The sequence below is a fragment of the Penicillium angulare genome (assembly GCF_028827245.1).
Source record: "Penicillium angulare strain IBT 27051 chromosome Unknown utg000011l_segment0_segment0, whole genome shotgun sequence".
NCBI lineage: Eukaryota > Fungi > Ascomycota > Eurotiomycetes > Eurotiales > Aspergillaceae > Penicillium > Penicillium angulare.
In genome coordinates this window covers 104,446-122,231 of record NW_026623170.1, presented here as the reverse complement: position 1 = coordinate 122,231, position 17,786 = coordinate 104,446, and the positions used below count along the sequence as shown (strand labels likewise).

Sequence of the window (17,786 nt, the reverse complement as noted above, 5' to 3'; positions counted from 1 at the left end):
CACTTTTACATCATTATATCCTATTTTCCAAACTTCTAGCAAATTGTACTGTAGAATAAACGAATACATCCAATATTCAAGTGATCAGGTTCATAATTCTATCGCTATGCTAAGAGGATGGGTATACTCTATATATCCACTTATGATACGCTCAAATCATCCATTGCTCATAAAAATGCCAGCAAGATCAAACGGCTTAAACCACCCCAGCAGGCATTCTCTCCTGTCCCCAGGCCCTAGTCCTCTCCCTCCTCAAAGCAGCATCCTCCTCCTCCGCCCACGCCAAAGATTCACTAGGCAACATAACCGCCTTATCAATAGCAACAGGTAATCCCCGATGTCTTCCTCTCAAAGCAACAGCCGCCAGAATCAACTTACTAATAGGATGCCACGCTCCACAGAAAGAATAATTCTTCCCAGGATACCCAACGCTAACACCTACACATCCGTACGCGGATACAACTTCGAAAATCACATTGAAGGTTGCAAATGCCACGGGCTGATTGTTGAAGTGGTCTGATTCAGCGATGGAGATGAAAAATACTGCTAGGGCTATCCACCAGAGGTCGTGGCTTAGTTGGCTTCGGAGTTGTTGGTGGACGAAGTAGCCGCGGGAACTTTCGGAGGCGTTTGGTCGGCCTAGGTGGAGGCGGATTAGGTCTACGAGGACGTTGCTTCGGCTTGTGCTTGAGGGGGAGTCGGATTCGTCGTTTGCGTAGATTCCCAGGGAGCGTTCTTCGTAGACGTTTGTGTTGCTGGTTTTGTTAGGAGAGTTCGATTTTGAGTCTAGGGTTGGAGATGTGGACGTACCGCATTGTGACTAGCACTGGGAATGCTGAGACATACTGTTATTTGTTAGTTAGGTCCTAGGTTGGTATCTGGCTGTGAGTCTTACCATCATGAGAACTAGTCTAGTTAGCAAGGATTTTTCTATTAAAAAAGATGGGTGTTGAGAACTAACCATATAAAACGAGGAGACCTTGTCTCAAATCCGAAATCGTCACGACATAGAATCCTCCAGATCGAACAGCTAAAGGATTTGTTAGTTGTTGTCAAGACGTCAAGTCAAAGTCAAATTTGATATCACGAACCCGCTGCTTGAAATAGTCCATCTAGTACTCGATACTCGGATGGAAGAGACTCGATCTCCTTGTTTCCGATAGACAAGATTTCAAAGCCAGCCCAGTCGATGGCGTTGAGAACAATGATCGTCCCTAGGAGATACCAAGTATGACGCGCTGGGAAGAGATTCGTATATACCCTTCTCGGATGATCCAAAATAAAATCAAGGGTGATTCGCCATGATGCCCACTCTGGTCGATCGGGGACTATAATTTTCAAGCTCCAAATTATGAATCGCAAGAAGCAGGGGTAGAGTGTATTTCCAGCCAGAATGAGCAATACCATAGTTAGAAGAGGGTATGCGCTGTGGAAGAAAGGTTAATCATTTTGTCATTTTGAAGTGAAAGAGGAATCAAAGATCAGAATCAGCGTAAGGAGTTATGACGTACTTTAATTGTAAGGCTGTCATGTTTTTGTCCAAGAGAGCCATGCCACTGTTCACAAATGCCGAGACAGCAAAGAAAGCACCAGTCCAGAACGGCGATAGTCCGTTCACCTCCGCCACTTCTGGATGGTTAGTATGTAGCCAACTTCCAACACCAATAATGCCAAGAAGAAGGAATAGGAAGAAATAGAGCGCAACAATGACAGAAAGGAATGAAACGGCCTTATACTCGACTCCGCCCAGTTTTTCCCGTTCAGCAGATGTCAAGCCGTAGAATTGCGAGTTGCGAGAAATTAGTCCTTTTGAAGTAAAGTATTTCTGCGTGCCACGGATCACTCCTTCGAGCTTGGATTTTGGTGATTCGGATTCATCTGAGTAGAGTGTGACTGGGGCCGCGTCGCGTGGGTGATTATTTAGATCTGGTCGGGCTCCGACGCCGGCCATAGGAAATACCCGATGATGATGGTGATGTTGTCGGACTGTATCTGCAACTGTGACTTCGTCGCCGTCGTCCCATGGACTTTGGGGATTGGTGGCCTGGACTCCGGAGACTTCTTCCACGGCCAATGCGGCTTGTTGTCTTGATGTACAAGTTTGATCCTTGAGAGCGAGACTTGTAGACTCAGCGTGACCTTTATCTAAATTGTTGGATTCTAGCATTGAATTTCGAGAAGATGCTATGCGCTCTTTTGAAACGCCTTGGAACTTTGCTTCAAAGGCTCGCTTGCGGACCATGAGGACGGCAAGAGAGACGAAAATGACAGAGCCCAGCATGAGCAGAATGAATAGAATCGCCTGTTGAACTGTGTTGAGAGTTGACAAGTCCACCTGAAAAAAAACTTAGAAATTATTCTCTTTCTCTGTCAAATAACTTTCTAGGACATTTGATTTACCGTGTTTAATCCCGCCCCAGTCATAGCGCTGACACAGAGAAAGATGGCATCGACATACGCCACGCTCTGCCATGGCGTCGATACGAGATAAAATATAATGCTGCATACCAGGCATGTCGCGATAAAATAGACATAGTGCAGAGTAAGAAAATTAGCAGGCGGGGACACGGCCATGATTGTCCGGCCCACAGGGCCTTCCCATAGCTCTGTGAGGAGGTTTAGTTGAGAGGAACCAGAACAAGAACAAGAATGCAAAGTTAAAAAGGGAGAGAGGGAATCTTACGGTTGAGCCTCTGACGGATTTTCATTCCAGTCGCAGGCTAGGTGATAAGGATCGGAAGATCGAAGAGAAAAAACAAGATGGGCAGCAATAAATAGAATTCAATTGGAAGAAGCCCCTGTTCGGTGGAATGTGGATGCAGAAGATGTCGGTGTGCAGATCTCTTTGTATGAGAAACTGCACTGAGCTGTAAGCAGGGCTCAACCACCGATCAGAGTGACGTGGATCCAATGAGTTTAACTTGAACTTCGGAGCAGTTGGAAGTTAAAAAGTCATAAGAAGAAACTTAAAAAGGACCCGATTATGCATTTCCTTGCGGTTTCAATTCCTGGTGGGCTTGAATATGAAATTTTCTTCTTCTGGTAAAGGATTGACGCCCCACTTGGGCTCGTTTTGGTGTCGGAAGAATGAATGGAATGAATAGTGGAGAATAAGTATGAGAATTTCAAGATGATGATAATTTTTAAGACATTAAAAGGGGTGTCACTTATTTAGAAATATAAAAAACCTTAGAGCGACGGTTCAAACCCATATAAGAGTTCTTCATCAGTGCATATCATGATAGGTACTAGTATCCCAGGGGTTGGTCAAAAGTCTCTATTCCTCGCGTGGCGTAGGGCTGGACCGTTTTACAATCCTCGGCACAATTAAACCCGCCACTCCCGCTAGTTATTCACCCTAATATCAACAATGTATAAGACGAAGTATATGGAGCATATACATTTTACAATGTACACTATTTAGTTAACATCTTTTGCACCCGCTTCACAAGGCTCTGTTCAAACTGCTCCACTCCGTTCGGCTGCTTGTTCATCTTGCCCGTTTTGACCACGTACACGGCTCGGCTACGAGCAGTACTTTCTTCCGTCTCCTCCTCTAACCCCTCGAAATCATCGTCGAGTTTATGGTCTGTGTCCCGTTTGCCTTCGACAACTGATCGGATCAGGAATCGATCGTGCGAGACGAGGATAATGGCTCCGTTGAAGGAGGAGAGTGCGGTGGCGAGTGCGGTGACTGTGTGGAAGTCTAGGTGAGTGGTGACTTCGTCGAGAATGAGAAGTTGAGGTGCACTCCAGACAATTCTTGCGAGAGCAAGACGGACCTATTTATTTATCAGTGGCTGGTGACATGGAATGTAGTCGGATAAACTTACTAATTGTCCACCTGACAGTTTTCCCACGGGCACATCAGACGCAATGCGACCTTGTAGACCCATTGATGATAGAAGTCCTCTCACAGCACCTTCATTGAGCGACTCGTCCGTCTCAGCCATCAAAAGGCTTAACGCTGTGAGACTGGGTTCTTCTCTTCCACGCTCTTGGAGCTCCTCAACCGAGTGTTGGCCATAGTAACCCATTTTGAGTCGAGAGTGAGTGGTCACTTTGCCCTTAGAGGGAATAAGTTGACCCGTCAAGATCCGAATCAAAGTAGTCTTTCCTGAACCATTGAGACCCATAATACCAACTCGATCACCAATATGAACAACCATATTGATATCTTCCAGAATAACAGGTTCATTCCTCTTATACTGGAATTTAATACCCTCCAGAGAAACAAGCGGCCCTGGAAATCGTAGCTCAGTCGCATCAGGTAAACTCATACTTGCCCCTCTCTCATCAGTCGGTACCTCAATCTCAGCCCGAGCCGTAAGATGATACCCCACAAGATCCCGATTCAACTTAAATCGACCCCCATTCGCACTAACCTGCAACCCCATCCGATCATCAACTTTTTTCTGCCGTGATTTCGCTTGCCGAAGCTTATTCTCGTCATTGGTCTTCTTCCCGATCTTCATGTTCTCCCGAATACTAGCTTCCATATGCGCAATCTGTCGCTCCTGGGCTTCTTTCATACGTCCAAGATACAGTTTCTGCTCTTCATGATCTTGCTCGTAGGCTGCAAGATTACCACGGAAGTAGTTCAGTTTCTGATCTCGGAGAATCACAATTTCTTCACAGACTGCATTGACGAAGTCTCTATCGTGCGAAACGAGAAGAATGGTTGTTTCTGATGTTTCGCGTAGCTGTTGGAGGTAATTTTCTAGCCAAACTACACCCAGTAGATCTAGGAAATTGGTCGGTTCATCGAGAATCATAACGTCGGGTTTCTGGACCAAGACGCTCGCAAGCATGCATCTCATTCGCCATCCTCCTGATAGTGTGCCTACTTTTCTTTGGTGGGCTTCTTCTTTGAATCCGAGACCTAGCAGGATTCGTCGCGCTTCTTTCTCTATATCTGCGAGTTTGAGCTGTCTCACTCTTAGCTGGAGTCCGCATAGTAATTGAGATAGGAATGTTTACGTCCTCAAGCTGGGCTTGTAAGTTTTGAAGCATTTCTGCGGCTTCCTGTGTATCCGTTTGGACTGCTTCGGCGTCTATGGCATCGGGTTCTTGAGCAAGCCTGGTTTAGATTAGTCATTTCCTTGTGATATTGTTTGGCTATCTTACAATTCTTGAGTTAATTCAAGTTTTGCCTCCGCGGCTTTCAAATCCTTTCGCGCTTGTAGGCCTCTAGCGCCAGACTTCAAATTGGCGTTCTTTTGCGCAAGAAATAGTTTCTTTCCTGCTTGCTCATGTCGAATTTTGCGGATGGCTTGTACAGGTTTGAATGGATCCTCCGTATCAAGACTCTTCGAAAGAACTGATAAAACGTTAATGAGGATCATATATTCGTGGAAAGGAGGTTGAAACAATACAATCTAACAAGCGAACAGCCTCATTCCTAGACTCATCACTGCCAAGTACAGACTCCAAGACTGTCTTCTCTAGATTCAATCCATAGGAACTACCAGACTCATCTTGATCTTGCGTCTGTTGCAAAATTGCAATTCGAGTCGGGTGAGGAATCCCAGGAATAAGTTTTTCAGCCATCGCCCTCAGAAGTGCTGCCAATGTCTATAAGCCAATGTCCCTGACAGAAAAAACACGTAGTTATTCATTTCTCACTTGACTTCCCGGTTCCATTCCGTCCTATTAACCCATAGTGAATACCGCCCTTGAGGCGAAGATGGCCATCTGAGATAAGTTCTCGTCCTGTTGCTTTGGCTTTGGATTTTCCTTTTCCTTTTGTTTTCGGTGCATCTTCGGCTGAATCGTGAGCTGAGGTGACCGTTATGACTAGGCCCTCTACATCTATCTTTTTGTCGGATTAGTATGTACACGCTAGCGCATGCAGTTGACGTCACTTACCTCTGGTGAGGGATTGTCATCTAGAAGATGGAATCGGGTCTGTTTGCAGGTGGCGAGGATTGTAGGAACAGATGTCATAGCTTTGTCAATTGGGGGGTTAGAGACTCAAAGTCCTGATCTTGAGGTGAGCTGAATCCCGCTAGTATGATACAGAGTATTGAAGCGAAGGGAAAGCACAAGCCTCAGGCTAGATAAAAATGAACAATGGGTAGTGTCACGTATTTGTGTCCATGCGACATTGAGATTCATATAATCCCAGCGGAAAGCCTCGGCGCAAATATGCCCATGCAATTTCTGCATAAAATTCGACTCTTGTTTGGCTCGTATAAAGAGTCATTGCCAAGCATAGGCCTGAGACTCCTTACTGTTCGTTTTTGCGTGACATTGTCAGGTCGGGCACCTGATGCGGTTTAGTCTTGCTGGCCGTGCGGCGACCCTCGAGGGTTGAGCGGGTGTTACCGACGTGGTTGATGTGGTTTTCGGTTGAGTCAACTGGCTTGTTGCTGGTTCGGGTATATGATTGGGTAATAGGAAGAAAATGAATTGAAACATTTCCTTTTTTCTCTCCTTCGTGAGTCATAATTAATTAATTATGTACAGCGAATTTATATCCAAATAAAATTAAGCTTAAATTTTGAGATGGTCCCCTTAGCGTAGGCACTAGAATAGAAATGGGTTCAAATTGCTGCCTATATCAAGTTCCGTCTAAACTCCGGAGAAAAGGTTAGCTTAAAGATGGAATATAGAAGTACCACTAATACCATATAGCCTGATATGTCCAGTGCCAGTGCTTTTGATCTTGTCAAAGGGTTCCGAAGGACCTCTCCCGCCGACTCCCCAGCAACTGTATCGTCATCATGCTTTCCAAGGGATGTTCAAACCCGGAGTCATGGCACTTACAGTTTCACAATATTTGGAGGCTGAGCAAGAGATAAGACGCCGGGCAGAGGAAAAGAACGTGCCTATCCTCTTCATCCAAGATGTAAAATCTGCATTACTTGAATTCGTGGACAGCAGTACTTTTGAGAGCATTCCACTGGAAAATCGAGAAAATGCGGCGTTGGCCGCGCAAATTACCCATAAATTCCTCCAAGACAGAGGATACTCACTCAATGGGTTGGATGTCAAAGCCGGCCTCAAGAACTGCCGTTGGCCTGGACGGTTTGATATCATTAATTCCAATGGCTTTACTTGGTATTTAGACGGAGCACACAATGAAACCAGTATAGAAGTGGTTGCGAAGTGGTACGAGCGAATGTCAGACGTTAAGTATGTTACACAAGCGAAAAGAAGAGAAAAGTCAAAGTCTAACACATGAGCAGTTTTCCTCGAATCTTGATTTTCGCTCATTTTTTCGCACCAGCGTACTCGTGATTGGTTTAAGATATTGGAGACACTGGGAAATTCTCTACACTGGAACGTTCAACATGTCATATTTAGGGAATCGATTATGATACACATTTCAGCACAACGAAAGAGCGACTCAACGAATATGCCCAACTGTGGCAGGATGATTCACCTTCATGCTCAATTCATAAAGCGAAGACTGTCGCAGAAGGAATCGATAAGGCAAGAGAATTCGGGACGGAGACGAATATATTGGTCACTGGAAGCTTATACTTGGTTGAAGCTGCGCGGAAAACCGTGTCTATGTAATCTTATTCGTTCTCACAATTAAATTAATCATCATCTTAAGCTCGCCACAGCCTTCCTTTCTCAAACTTCGCGATGACGTTTATCAGATCGACACGTTCCCCCCACTCTCGGCATGAGATAGATTTCGGGTGTTCCTACCAAACACAGGCGACGATCATCTCTACTAAAGCAACTTTAGCATCACAAAACATTAATTAACACGGAGCTCGCCGATCTCCCGATCATGAAAGAATACAATTCAGAATATAAATCAACCTCATTCCCGTAATTACTAACTAACATTGAACTCATGTGGATCAATATTTTACCCTAAGCTATCACGCCATTTCAGTCTTGGTAAAGATGGCGCTTTCACATTCTTTATACCTACGGCTCTCCACATTACTTTTAACAGGCTTCGCGGGCGCAAATCTAGCCTACAAGTCTAGACCAGATCTTGCTGTTCCTGTCTTGAATATCACTATCCCTGCTACGAATGAGACGGATCCTGGTCTTATTTTCTATACGCCTGAAAGTACCTATGCGGATAATACTGGACATGGACCTGCGCAAAGTGGTCCATACATCTACACCGACAAGGGCGAGTTAGTCTGGTCAGGCTTTGGATTTGTTGGACCTCGAAGCGAGAATTTTCAAGTCCATACCTATCGCGGAAAACAAGTGTTGAGCATTTTTGAGGGCTCGCATAATTCGCCTATGGGTCATGGACATGGCCATACGGCTATCTTTGATAATTCTTATCAACTCATTAAGGAGATTAAAGGTGGTGGACATAGACTTGCCGATCAGCATGAGTTTCTCTTTTTTGATGATCACTCTGCTCTTCATACCGTTTATGAGCCTGAAATTCGCGACTTGACTCCTTACGGCGCTACATCTGAAAATCAGTCCTGGATCCTGGATAACAAGATCCAAAAGGTTGATACGAATACCAATCGTGTGCTTTGGGAGTGGAGTTCTCTTGATCATGTTGATCCTGCAGGAACTAATTTAACGCTTCAGAGTGGTAATGCCGGACTCGGCGTGAACTCCAGCCAAGTTTGGCATTACTTCTACATGAATGCGTTTGATGTTGATGCAAAGACGAATACAAATCTTCTTTCTGCTAGAAGTATGTGTACCATTTTCAAGATGGATGGTGATACCGGCAAGATTATTTGGAGGTTAGGAGGGAAAGATTCGGATTTCGAGCTTGGGGACGGGGTCGATTTCTGTTGGCAACATGATACGAGGATGCATGAGAAATACCTTCATCATGAAAGTAAGGGATCCAAAGAAATTATTTCCTTTTTTGATAACTCTGCCCATGAGAATTTGGCGGGTGGACCTATTCTTCAGAGTCGGGGCTATAGTGCTGGGAAGGTTGTTGAGTTGGATACGAAGAAGAAGACTGCGAAGTTGATTGCTGAGTTTCGGGCACCGGGGGATCTCTCCGTTCGGTCTCAGGGGAATCTGCAGCTTTTGCCGAATGGGAATGCCTTTATCAATTGGGGGTATGATGGTATGATGTCTGAGCATGATCCGGATGGAACGACTATTTTCTATACTGGATTGGATTCTGGGAAATATGGGCCTGGTTCTGAGAATTATCGTGCTTTCAAATTTGATTGGCATGCTGTTCCGTTTGAGGAGCCAGCTTTGGTTGCTTTTAAGGAGGTGAATGGAACTTCTCTTTATGTGAGTTGGAATGGAGACACGGAGACTACGAAGTGGAAGTTCTATGATGTGCAAAGTGGTGGAAAGAGAGTTTTACTCGGTCAAGCTGCTAGAACTGGGTTTGAGACTACTTTTCACACTAAGAAAAAGGTTGTTAAGGTTTTGGCGGAGGCTTACAATGCTACTGGTCATCGACTAGTGTCTTCTCCTGCTATTGAGACTAGGGAGTACCGGGCACGGCTGTTTTACTCCTGATTCTATGTACTATTGAGCTATTGAGATAGAGATCGGCAGGAATATTCAACGTTCTTCCAATTCAATCTTCACTAGCATGAATACCGGGGCATCTATGATAAATAGTTCGTATTTGAATGGGCCGTGTGGGCGTATTGATTAGACCTACGGTAGAATGATTATCCTCGTATGAACTGCCGCATGTAGATTAGTTTCAAGGCAACAAACTCGACAATAATCGCATTCTCTCCTAGAAGCACATTCGCCGTTATTGAAATAATCGATTCTACTACAGTTTCTCACACCTGTAGGAGTTGTCTTGATTCCACGTGGCCTCTCACCCCGGGGGCTTCGGATTTTTCACCGAAGTGATTCTAGACAAAGCCTAGCAAAATATACCATTAGTTTGAGAATTAGTGGACCCATAAAACACAAGTGTCCACACCCGAAGAACATTCTATCGATCGATCTTCGTTTCTTTCTGTTTACTGGGAATGAAGATCTAGAACGGGACAGAGATCTAGACGCCGGGTACTCGATTGATATGTGGGACAAATCTGACGATTTCAAAATCTTCAAGCCCTTCCCTCGATCCAGGCACAGTCCATTTGAAGATGTCGTCAGACGACCAGAGATTTGGTGCGTCGAGACCGCCGCCGATTTCAAAGTGGACTGTATCAGGGTCTCTGGGGGTAGGGGTAGGGTAGGGGTGGAATTTTGCAAAAACCCGTCGATCAGGGCCAGGACCAGCGGGGCGTGTAGAGTCGTCGTCAGACGACCAGATATCGAGGAAGAAGCTCCGTAGGGATAGAATCAATAGAGACAGGGTTCTGGGCTCTAGGGCTGGACTGCAGAAGTCCCGCGTGGCATTGTTTGGATTCGGTCGAGTCTAGCGTGCGCAAGGCGCGTTTCAAAGCAGCCATGGAATTGCCGGTGTCCATAGATTAGGTTAGATATTTTATTCATTGCCAAATGGTATGTCTGGTTCCTTGGATGCCGGATTCATTATTGATCGAACTACTATACCGCGTATTTGGTAGTCCAGGCTGATCTGCAATATGTTTGAATGGAAACCTGAATCTGCCGGAGCTCTAACGTGCCGTACAAGCCTTGGCCATAGATTTACCGAGACTCGGCACTAGTTCCATGGGTAGGAACCCGCTCGACCCATTCAAACTTGATCCTCGTGGCTCGATCAGTTTGAAAAGTGAAGAAACTTTTCACTTTTCATATTAGAATAATTAGAGTTGTGATCGGCTGAACTATTGCTATTCATGCTTCTGCTTCACCGGGCGCGGCACAGGCTCCAATAAACACCGTTGGGCTGCTGGTTATTTTTGGGTTATGGTTTAAGGTCAGTTAGTACGACGTGTGAGGCGCAGGGGCATTTCGGTAGGGCTCAGCCTCGGGTTCACGAATGCTTTTATTTGCCCTTATGGTGGCCACAGTAGATGTCAAACGCCACGAGAGTCTCAGCCCTAGGTGGTCGTTGCTGGAAAAGGGGTTGATTCCGGGCTAGGCTTGTGAAGACTGGATGGTTCTGAAGAAACAAACTTTCTCGGTCCGTAATCCACTTCAAGGACGCGCGGCTATGATTTCACCCGCATGTGTGCTGATGAGCTTGAAGGCTGTGATACTGCAGCGGCCGCATAGACCGATTTTCAATATTGACCCATGAGTGAGTTTGGACTGTGGGAATTGCGACCAGGAAATACAATGAAAGGAAGTAAATCGGAGACTAGTGGCAAGTAGTTCTTCCCAGTCAGCGGGAATTGAAGTTCTCAGCAATTAAACCCGACTTGATCATGAGGCTCGGCCGAGCTAACCGTAAGCAGTATCGCGTTCCTATTTATGCTGAATCCACGGAAGTCGCCCGGTCCAATCAGAGACACGGAACTAGTATTCTTCGTACTTGGGTGCTCGTTTAGTTCTCCGCTCTCGCTTCTAGAAGACCTGAAAAATAGAGAGAAAAAATTGCTCAAACTTTATTGGGGAGTGTTGATTTTCTGAGACAGCATTGAGTTCGACCAAGTCCTTTGGAACGAGTGTTTGAACGGAGGATGGACGGACTGTCCGTTGCCTACCCCGAGTCCGCTGAATTCGGTCGAATTGCTGTAGTAATACTAAAATCATGTAAAAACTCGATCTTGTGGTGGTATAGTAATCTAGCTGTGCATTTTAGCTTGTCTTTAGAGAACAATGGCAAGGCCCTAGGGGTCTTGGAAAGGGGTCTCCGGGGAGGCGTCAGTCTACACAACACTATCTCAATTATACTCCATCGGTGCATTTGGTACAAAGTGGGATCATGATCCCGGCCTCCACTCGTGAAACAAACACTAAGGAGTAGTTTAAGTTTTCTATTATTTTATTATTTTATTATTTTATTATTTTATTATTTTTATGTACAGAATTTATTCAATTATGGTACGAACTGGAATCGCCTAGACCATCTCAGGAAGAGCAGTCGGGGGTTATCCGGTGATCTACTGCTAAATGTCCGCCGAAGTCCGTACCTGATCTGTTTTACAGTATGTAGGTGGCGCCCTTGGATCACCACGCTAGTTTAGTATCATCCAACTTGTAGATCCTACTTACTGTTAGTTTCTGTTTTGTGCGGTTTTGTATGAAGCTAGTAATTGCTGGTTTGAATGGTAGGAATTCTGGTGATCTCTAGAGAATCTATATCTTATCAACATTGATCAGTCACTTTATCTGGTACGCGGCGAGGACGTAAGGCACCTGGGCAGCCACTGGCGTCATACATTTCATGAGGTTCTCAACTGTGATTGGCTGAGACTGAAAGTACCCATACAGTTACCGTAATACATATTCCAAGGCGGTGAGCCAATAATAACGAGAGTTGTCCCCAATTCTTCCTGGCGGCTCCCCACTTACCCCTCGCGGAATCGAGTTCGGGGCTACAGGAGGTATCCTTTCGCAAAAACAAAACCAACAGAATGATGGGAAATAACATTTAGATCCAGATTCCGTTAATCAATAAACCCATAAAAAATAAAAATAAAAATAAAAATAAAATAAAATAAAAAAACCCGACTTCCAGCAGTGAACCATGGCTCTTTCACGACTGGATACCGGAGTAAACAACAACCGTTTCACCCGAGGATCCACAGCCAATCACAGCCCGCGGACATCACACTCCGCTGACACATCCCGAGGACGCGCAAGCCTTTTTCTTTGCTGCTATTAACGGATCCAACTGGCGTTGGTCTCCCTGTTTTTCCCCTGTTCTTCCCACTTTCTCCATCTCGACCCATCGTTATCATCTTACCCCTAAGATCAACCCCTTCTAGACTCTCTTTTTCTTTCGTTAATTTCTTTAAAATCCCCATTTCCCCCCAGACCACTTTACAACCTAATACCACCGATCGTTAACAACCCAAGGGGGAAAAGTATATTACTTGGGCCAACACCACATCTTATCATCATGGCTACCCTCACAGAACACCCTTTACCGACTATGCCCACAAGTTACGACCAAGACCTCGACTCCTTTATCAACTTCGACCCGCTTGCCTACTCTTCCGCCGAATCCGCCCGGCCCAAGGTCGCCTTGGCCAGTCAACCATCGGTCGCAAGCACTGAGTTCAGCGCTAGCGATGCCCGGAGTGCCAGTTTCGCTTCCAGTGGACAATCACCTCTCGCCTTCCAAGCCCCTAGCCATCACTACGAAGAGCACCGCCAACAGACTGGTCTGGTTCCCGGTGCCCTGTCCATGAGCTACAACCAACAGGTCGCCCCTCCCATGGGATACAACAACGGAAACCCAGGGTTCCAAGTAAATGGAGAGATGTACGCCCAAATGAAGCGAGAGGACGCCCCTTTCGACTTCAATGCCACACCCACCACAAGAAACCCATCTGAGATGGATATTGAGACCGACGGCATGAACAACAACAACAACGCTCCCTACTACTTCCCGGGCCAACCCGGCAACAAGAACCAATATGTCGATCCCAACGCTCTCGGCGGCCATGAGCTGGCTCAGGCTGGTCCGTCAACACAGGTTGGACGTATGTACCCTGGTATGCATCAGCAGCAGGCTGCGATGGCCAAGGCTGCCCAACAACAGAAGCACCAGGAGATGGTTCGTCACCAGATGCAGCAGCGCCGCGTCGAGGAGACCCCCGGTCCTGCCCTTAACCGACCCACTTCCCGTAACGACCCTGTTGTAGAGGAGCGTATCTCTCGCCTTCTCCAGCAGATGCGCCAGAACGCCGTCGCCAACGGCGAGGCTTCTCCAAGCCCCTCTCTCCTCCCCCAGATGGCCAAGGCTCGCAAGGACGAGGCCGATATGGATGAGGATGAGCGCCTCCTTGCCAGCGAGGAAGGCAAGAAGCTCAGCAGCAAGGAGCGTCGTCAACTGCGCAACAAGGTCTCTGCTCGTGCTTTCCGTTCCCGCCGAAAGGGTAAGAACATTCTAATCCACTATTCTATTCATGGAAATCGTAATAGCTAACATCATATTGCAGAGTACATTGGTCAACTTGAGAGTGAAGTCGCCGCTCGTACCAACGAGGCTCATGATATGCGTATGCAAAACCGCGCCCTGTACGAGGAGAACGCCCGTCTGAATGACCTCGCCCGTATGCTTCTGGGATCTCCACACTTCGCCAACTTCCTGAACGAGATGCCCGATACCGTGTCGGCCCAGCCTCAGCAGCAACAGGCCCAGCAGCAGGTTCAGCCTCAGCCCCAGCAAGCCCCCAAGGAAGCTCAGGCCCCCCGTCAAGAGTTCCAGATGCAGCACAACCCCCAGTCCAATATGGTGATGGTCCCCAACCAGGGCATGGACACCTCCATGATCAACAGTGGCTGGAACTCAGGTATCGACATGAACTACGGAAACACTCCCGTTTTCGCTGTTCTCGAGGTTCCTGAGGGCCCTGCTTTGGATGCCGCCGCTCTCTCCGGAAAGTCATCATCTATGGGTGCATCTGAGCCAGCCAAGGAACAGGCCCCCGTCATTGAGCGCCCGGTCGAGAGCCAGAAATCCGACATCGGTGTTGCCAACCCCGATGTTGAGATTGATGAGTCCGACCCTGCCTTTGCTCTTTTCGTTGATTCCCCCGCTGCTCCCTCTGATGACCTTGTTTTTGACGGTATGTCTTTCGAGAAGGCAGCTCCCCACTACGAGCTTGTGGTAGACAACAGTCAAGTCTCTGCCTCTGCTCATGCCCGGTTCAACGCTCTCTGTTCCAGCATGGAAGCCGCCTATGAGCGAGTCTCATCTGTCACGTCCCACCTCCAGTGATATCCCCATTAGCGTCCTCTCTTTTCGACATCTCCTTCCAACTCCTTTTCTTTGTACATCTGTCACTCGTACTAGCATTTCGTTTCCTTGTCTTGTCATAGCGTGATGGATAACACACGCTTCAATTACTAGCTATGTCACCTGCCAATCATTCTCAATTGGCCCTCGGGAGTTTTAACGGCGCTCTATCTTTTGTCATCATATATTTTGTATCTCCCGGGATGGGCTTTGGGTGGAAATTTGGTTAGCGGTTACTGGCGTACGTGAAGGATCAGCGAAGAAGCTCAAAATTGATTCTATTTACAACTAGCGATATGATTCCTTTCTTGAATGTGTAGTATAGACTCAGGTTCAAGAAGACTGTCCTTTTTATTGATACCACGAAATACATTATCGTACTTAACCTTACTTACATCTTCGTCCTATCCTTGGTACTATACATTTTCAAGGGTGAGAAACACCCCTAGCCAGTAAACTTCTAGCATTCCATGTCTCTGCCTTCCGTTGCCTATTATGTGTCAGGTGGCAGTGCCACGGTATTGATCAACATCAACACAGTATTAAACACATAGAAACCAACCAAAAGTAAGTACTGTATTATTGTTCATAGCGGGCGCCAATTCGCCATCCCTCCGTATGCAAGTTATCGCCGAAGTATCCTGGTAGGGTTTAGTGCCGTTCCCCGGGTGGATCGGGCGCCTCAATCCCCAGTCAGTCAGCATAAGCCGGGATCCGATTTTCATACCTGAAACGACACACTCTTGTCACATACGCGGCGCGTCGCCATCTGCACTGCACTTATGTTGATCTCTGACTGAAGAATATGGTTGGCGTTCCAGGTAGATCCCAGGGATGCAATACATGTATTCAACGAAAGATTAAGGTTCGGCTGTCTCGAATCAAGTACCCGACATGCACAGCATTGAGGTGTATGATGTATCGGTATCCATCCCAGCGCTAACTTCTCCACCCAGTGTGATCAAGGTCCTGTACCATGCAAGCAGTGTCAGTCCTCTAATCGGCTTTGCACGGGCTATAAACGGAAACTGGCGTATGTTTTCTCGGATGCGGTTGATTTGACCCGTTCAACTGCCTTTGATGAGGACTCCGACTCCTCTGTCACGCACCAAGGAAGATGGAGACGGTCTGAGCCACAACGCCAAATTGCGAAGCCTTCTGTTATGTGGCCTGGTAGCAACTTGAATTGTGGTAGTCGGTCTATACCGATTTCGGGAACGAGATTGGATCATCTCCCAATACCCATCTCTACTAATGTGCTCCTGCGCGAACAGTTCCAATACCTGTTCATGAGTAAACATGTCCCAACCGAGATATGGGACTCAGGACCCCATCACGATGTTACTAATTGGCTTGTACAACTTCAGGGAAACGCAATTCAATCTCCCGTTTTAGATTCTTCTCTCATGGCCTTCTTCTCTGGGAGAGTAGGTCATATGCAAGGAGACTGGGACTTGGTTGCTAGAAGCCACTCTAAATACATTGATGGTCTGGCTTATCTTCAGCGCGCTCTTAATCATTCTTCAGATCGGGTTTCTGATGAGACGCTTGCGGCTTGTATGGCGTTGAGCTTTTATGAGCTTAGTGAGGGGCCTGGTGGGGCGGATAATGCCTTTGGGGCTCATTTTAAGGGTGCTATGATGCTTTTGAAGATGCGTGGGCCTGAGGCTTGTGCGGGTTCGCCGCTTGGGCATGCTTTGTTTTTGGCTTTGAGGGTTCAAATTGTGAGTTACGGATTTTGAGTCGGTTATCTTATTCTATTGATCTTTTTGTTAGGTTGTGCTGTGCTAACTTTTGTATGGTAGATTCTACAAAGTTTTGACTATCGCTGTCCGTCATTCATTTCAGAGCCTGAATGGATGGAGAAGCCTTGGTGTGCGATATCGAAGTCTCCAGCTGATAGATTGTGGGATCTTCTTGCTGAGATAGTATTCATACACTCCAAATTCGACAATGCGGTTTCGGCATCAAACAAGGAGAGAGATACCATCCAAGAGACACTTGAAAGCGTCTTAGACGACTGCTTCAACCTTGAATCGGGTTTAAGAACCCTATACAAGGACTACGAATCAACCATCTCCGGTCCACTCTACTGGTCTGAACTCTCGACTCTAGAAACAACCGAGAATGACTACGACAAAGATAAAGATAAAGAAAAAGGAAACTTGTTCCCCGTTTCCTTCCATTTCTCCAGCTTCATCGTCGCCCGGTTCGCGCTGACCTACTGGTCCGGACTTTTGGTCCTTTATCGCCAACTCGCGATTACGTATCAGCATCTAGCGATCACGCTTGGCATACCGGATTATTTCCATCGGTGTCGCGACGCGACGAACGTCATTTACACTATGGTGATCAATATCTGCCAGTCATTTGAATATATGACAAGTCAGAGAATGAGTGGAATGGGGCTATTAGCTATCATTTCTCCGCTGCGGGCGTCGAGGAGTGCGTTGCAGAGTGTGGCTGTGCTAAGAAATGAAGATATGGATTATGAACTTGCTTGTGTTGCGGGGCTTATTGGGCAATTGTATCGACGATTCAATTTTGATATTAATTTGGTTTTGAATCAAGGGCTGTGACTATGTGGATGATATGTTCCTGGAGTTTCCATTTGTCTTTCCAATCACGCTGTACATATTCGGCTACTCTAGGGGCTTTTAATAAACAACTTTCTTGGCATTATTCCAGTGATAGACGTCCTTCAGGATAGCGTGTCCTAAATCAAACGAGAGTTGGAATCACTATGTAAATTTGAATGCCTGGATAAGCTAATTAATTACTTAAATATCCCGTAGTTACAAATACTCTCTCCTTTCTATGTACCCCGAAGTGGAGAATGAAAATCAGGATTTTCGCCAGGCGGCCAGCTTACTAGTTGAATAAGTAGTTCTAGAGTAGGGTCTAAAGAGAAGGGGCAAGATTAGAAGAGGAAGAGTAGCGAGTATTCGCAGAGGTTACTCTTTCAGCATGAAGTGGTGGATTCTTCATGTAGTATGGAGCGGACCATAAATTAGAAAAGCCTTGGCCAACCCAGTCTGGTAAGCCTTGCGAATAAAATAAAATAATTTCAAAAGTAAAATCC

At 46.3% G+C, this 17,786-nt stretch overlaps 7 protein-coding genes across 7 annotated transcripts; 4 read left to right on the top strand and 3 right to left on the bottom strand.

Moving 5' to 3' along the window:
- Window positions 1-196: 196 nt before the first annotated feature.
- Window positions 197-2,515, bottom strand: N7478_012237 (uncharacterized protein; the record flags this gene model as incomplete). The annotated part of the gene is made up of 7 exons (XM_056928451.1): window positions 197-755; window positions 811-845; window positions 896-906; window positions 962-1,030; window positions 1,092-1,426; window positions 1,512-2,335; window positions 2,459-2,515. The coding sequence occupies 7 exons, from the start codon at window positions 2,513-2,515 to the stop codon at window positions 197-199; spliced, it is 1,890 nt and encodes a 629-aa protein (XP_056773009.1).
- A 901-nt stretch (window positions 2,516-3,416) lies between these two features.
- N7478_012236 (ABC-F family ATP-binding cassette domain-containing protein) lies at window positions 3,417-5,946 on the bottom strand (the record flags this gene model as incomplete). The annotated part of the gene is made up of 7 exons (XM_056928450.1): window positions 3,417-3,782; window positions 3,834-4,928; window positions 4,981-5,080; window positions 5,128-5,320; window positions 5,376-5,564; window positions 5,626-5,815; window positions 5,869-5,946. The coding sequence occupies 7 exons, from the start codon at window positions 5,944-5,946 to the stop codon at window positions 3,417-3,419; spliced, it is 2,211 nt and encodes a 736-aa protein (XP_056773008.1).
- A 283-nt stretch (window positions 5,947-6,229) lies between these two features.
- Window positions 6,230-6,448, bottom strand: N7478_012235 (uncharacterized protein; the record flags this gene model as incomplete). The annotated part of the gene is made up of 1 exon (XM_056928449.1): window positions 6,230-6,448. One exon carries the CDS (start codon window positions 6,446-6,448, stop codon window positions 6,230-6,232), a length of 219 nt encoding a protein of 72 aa, XP_056773007.1.
- A 309-nt stretch (window positions 6,449-6,757) lies between these two features.
- On the top strand, window positions 6,758-7,524 carry N7478_012234 (uncharacterized protein; the record flags this gene model as incomplete). Its single annotated transcript, XM_056928448.1, has 2 exons — window positions 6,758-7,137; window positions 7,335-7,524. The coding sequence occupies 2 exons, from the start codon at window positions 6,758-6,760 to the stop codon at window positions 7,522-7,524; spliced, it is 570 nt and encodes a 189-aa protein (XP_056773006.1).
- Window positions 7,525-7,866: 342 nt separating this feature from the next.
- On the top strand, window positions 7,867-9,435 carry N7478_012233 (arylsulfotransferase family protein; the record flags this gene model as incomplete). The annotated part of the gene is made up of 1 exon (XM_056928447.1): window positions 7,867-9,435. One exon carries the CDS (start codon window positions 7,867-7,869, stop codon window positions 9,433-9,435), a length of 1,569 nt encoding a protein of 522 aa, XP_056773005.1.
- Window positions 9,436-12,859: 3,424 nt separating this feature from the next.
- N7478_012232 (bZIP transcription factor) lies at window positions 12,860-14,686 on the top strand (the record flags this gene model as incomplete). Its single annotated transcript, XM_056928446.1, has 2 exons — window positions 12,860-13,841; window positions 13,905-14,686. The coding sequence occupies 2 exons, from the start codon at window positions 12,860-12,862 to the stop codon at window positions 14,684-14,686; spliced, it is 1,764 nt and encodes a 587-aa protein (XP_056773004.1).
- Window positions 14,687-15,993: 1,307 nt separating this feature from the next.
- N7478_012231 (c6 zinc finger domain containing protein) lies at window positions 15,994-16,446 on the top strand (the record flags this gene model as incomplete). Its single annotated transcript, XM_056928445.1, has 1 exon — window positions 15,994-16,446. One exon carries the CDS (start codon window positions 15,994-15,996, stop codon window positions 16,444-16,446), a length of 453 nt encoding a protein of 150 aa, XP_056773003.1.
- Between the last annotated feature and the right edge of the window lie 1,340 nt (window positions 16,447-17,786).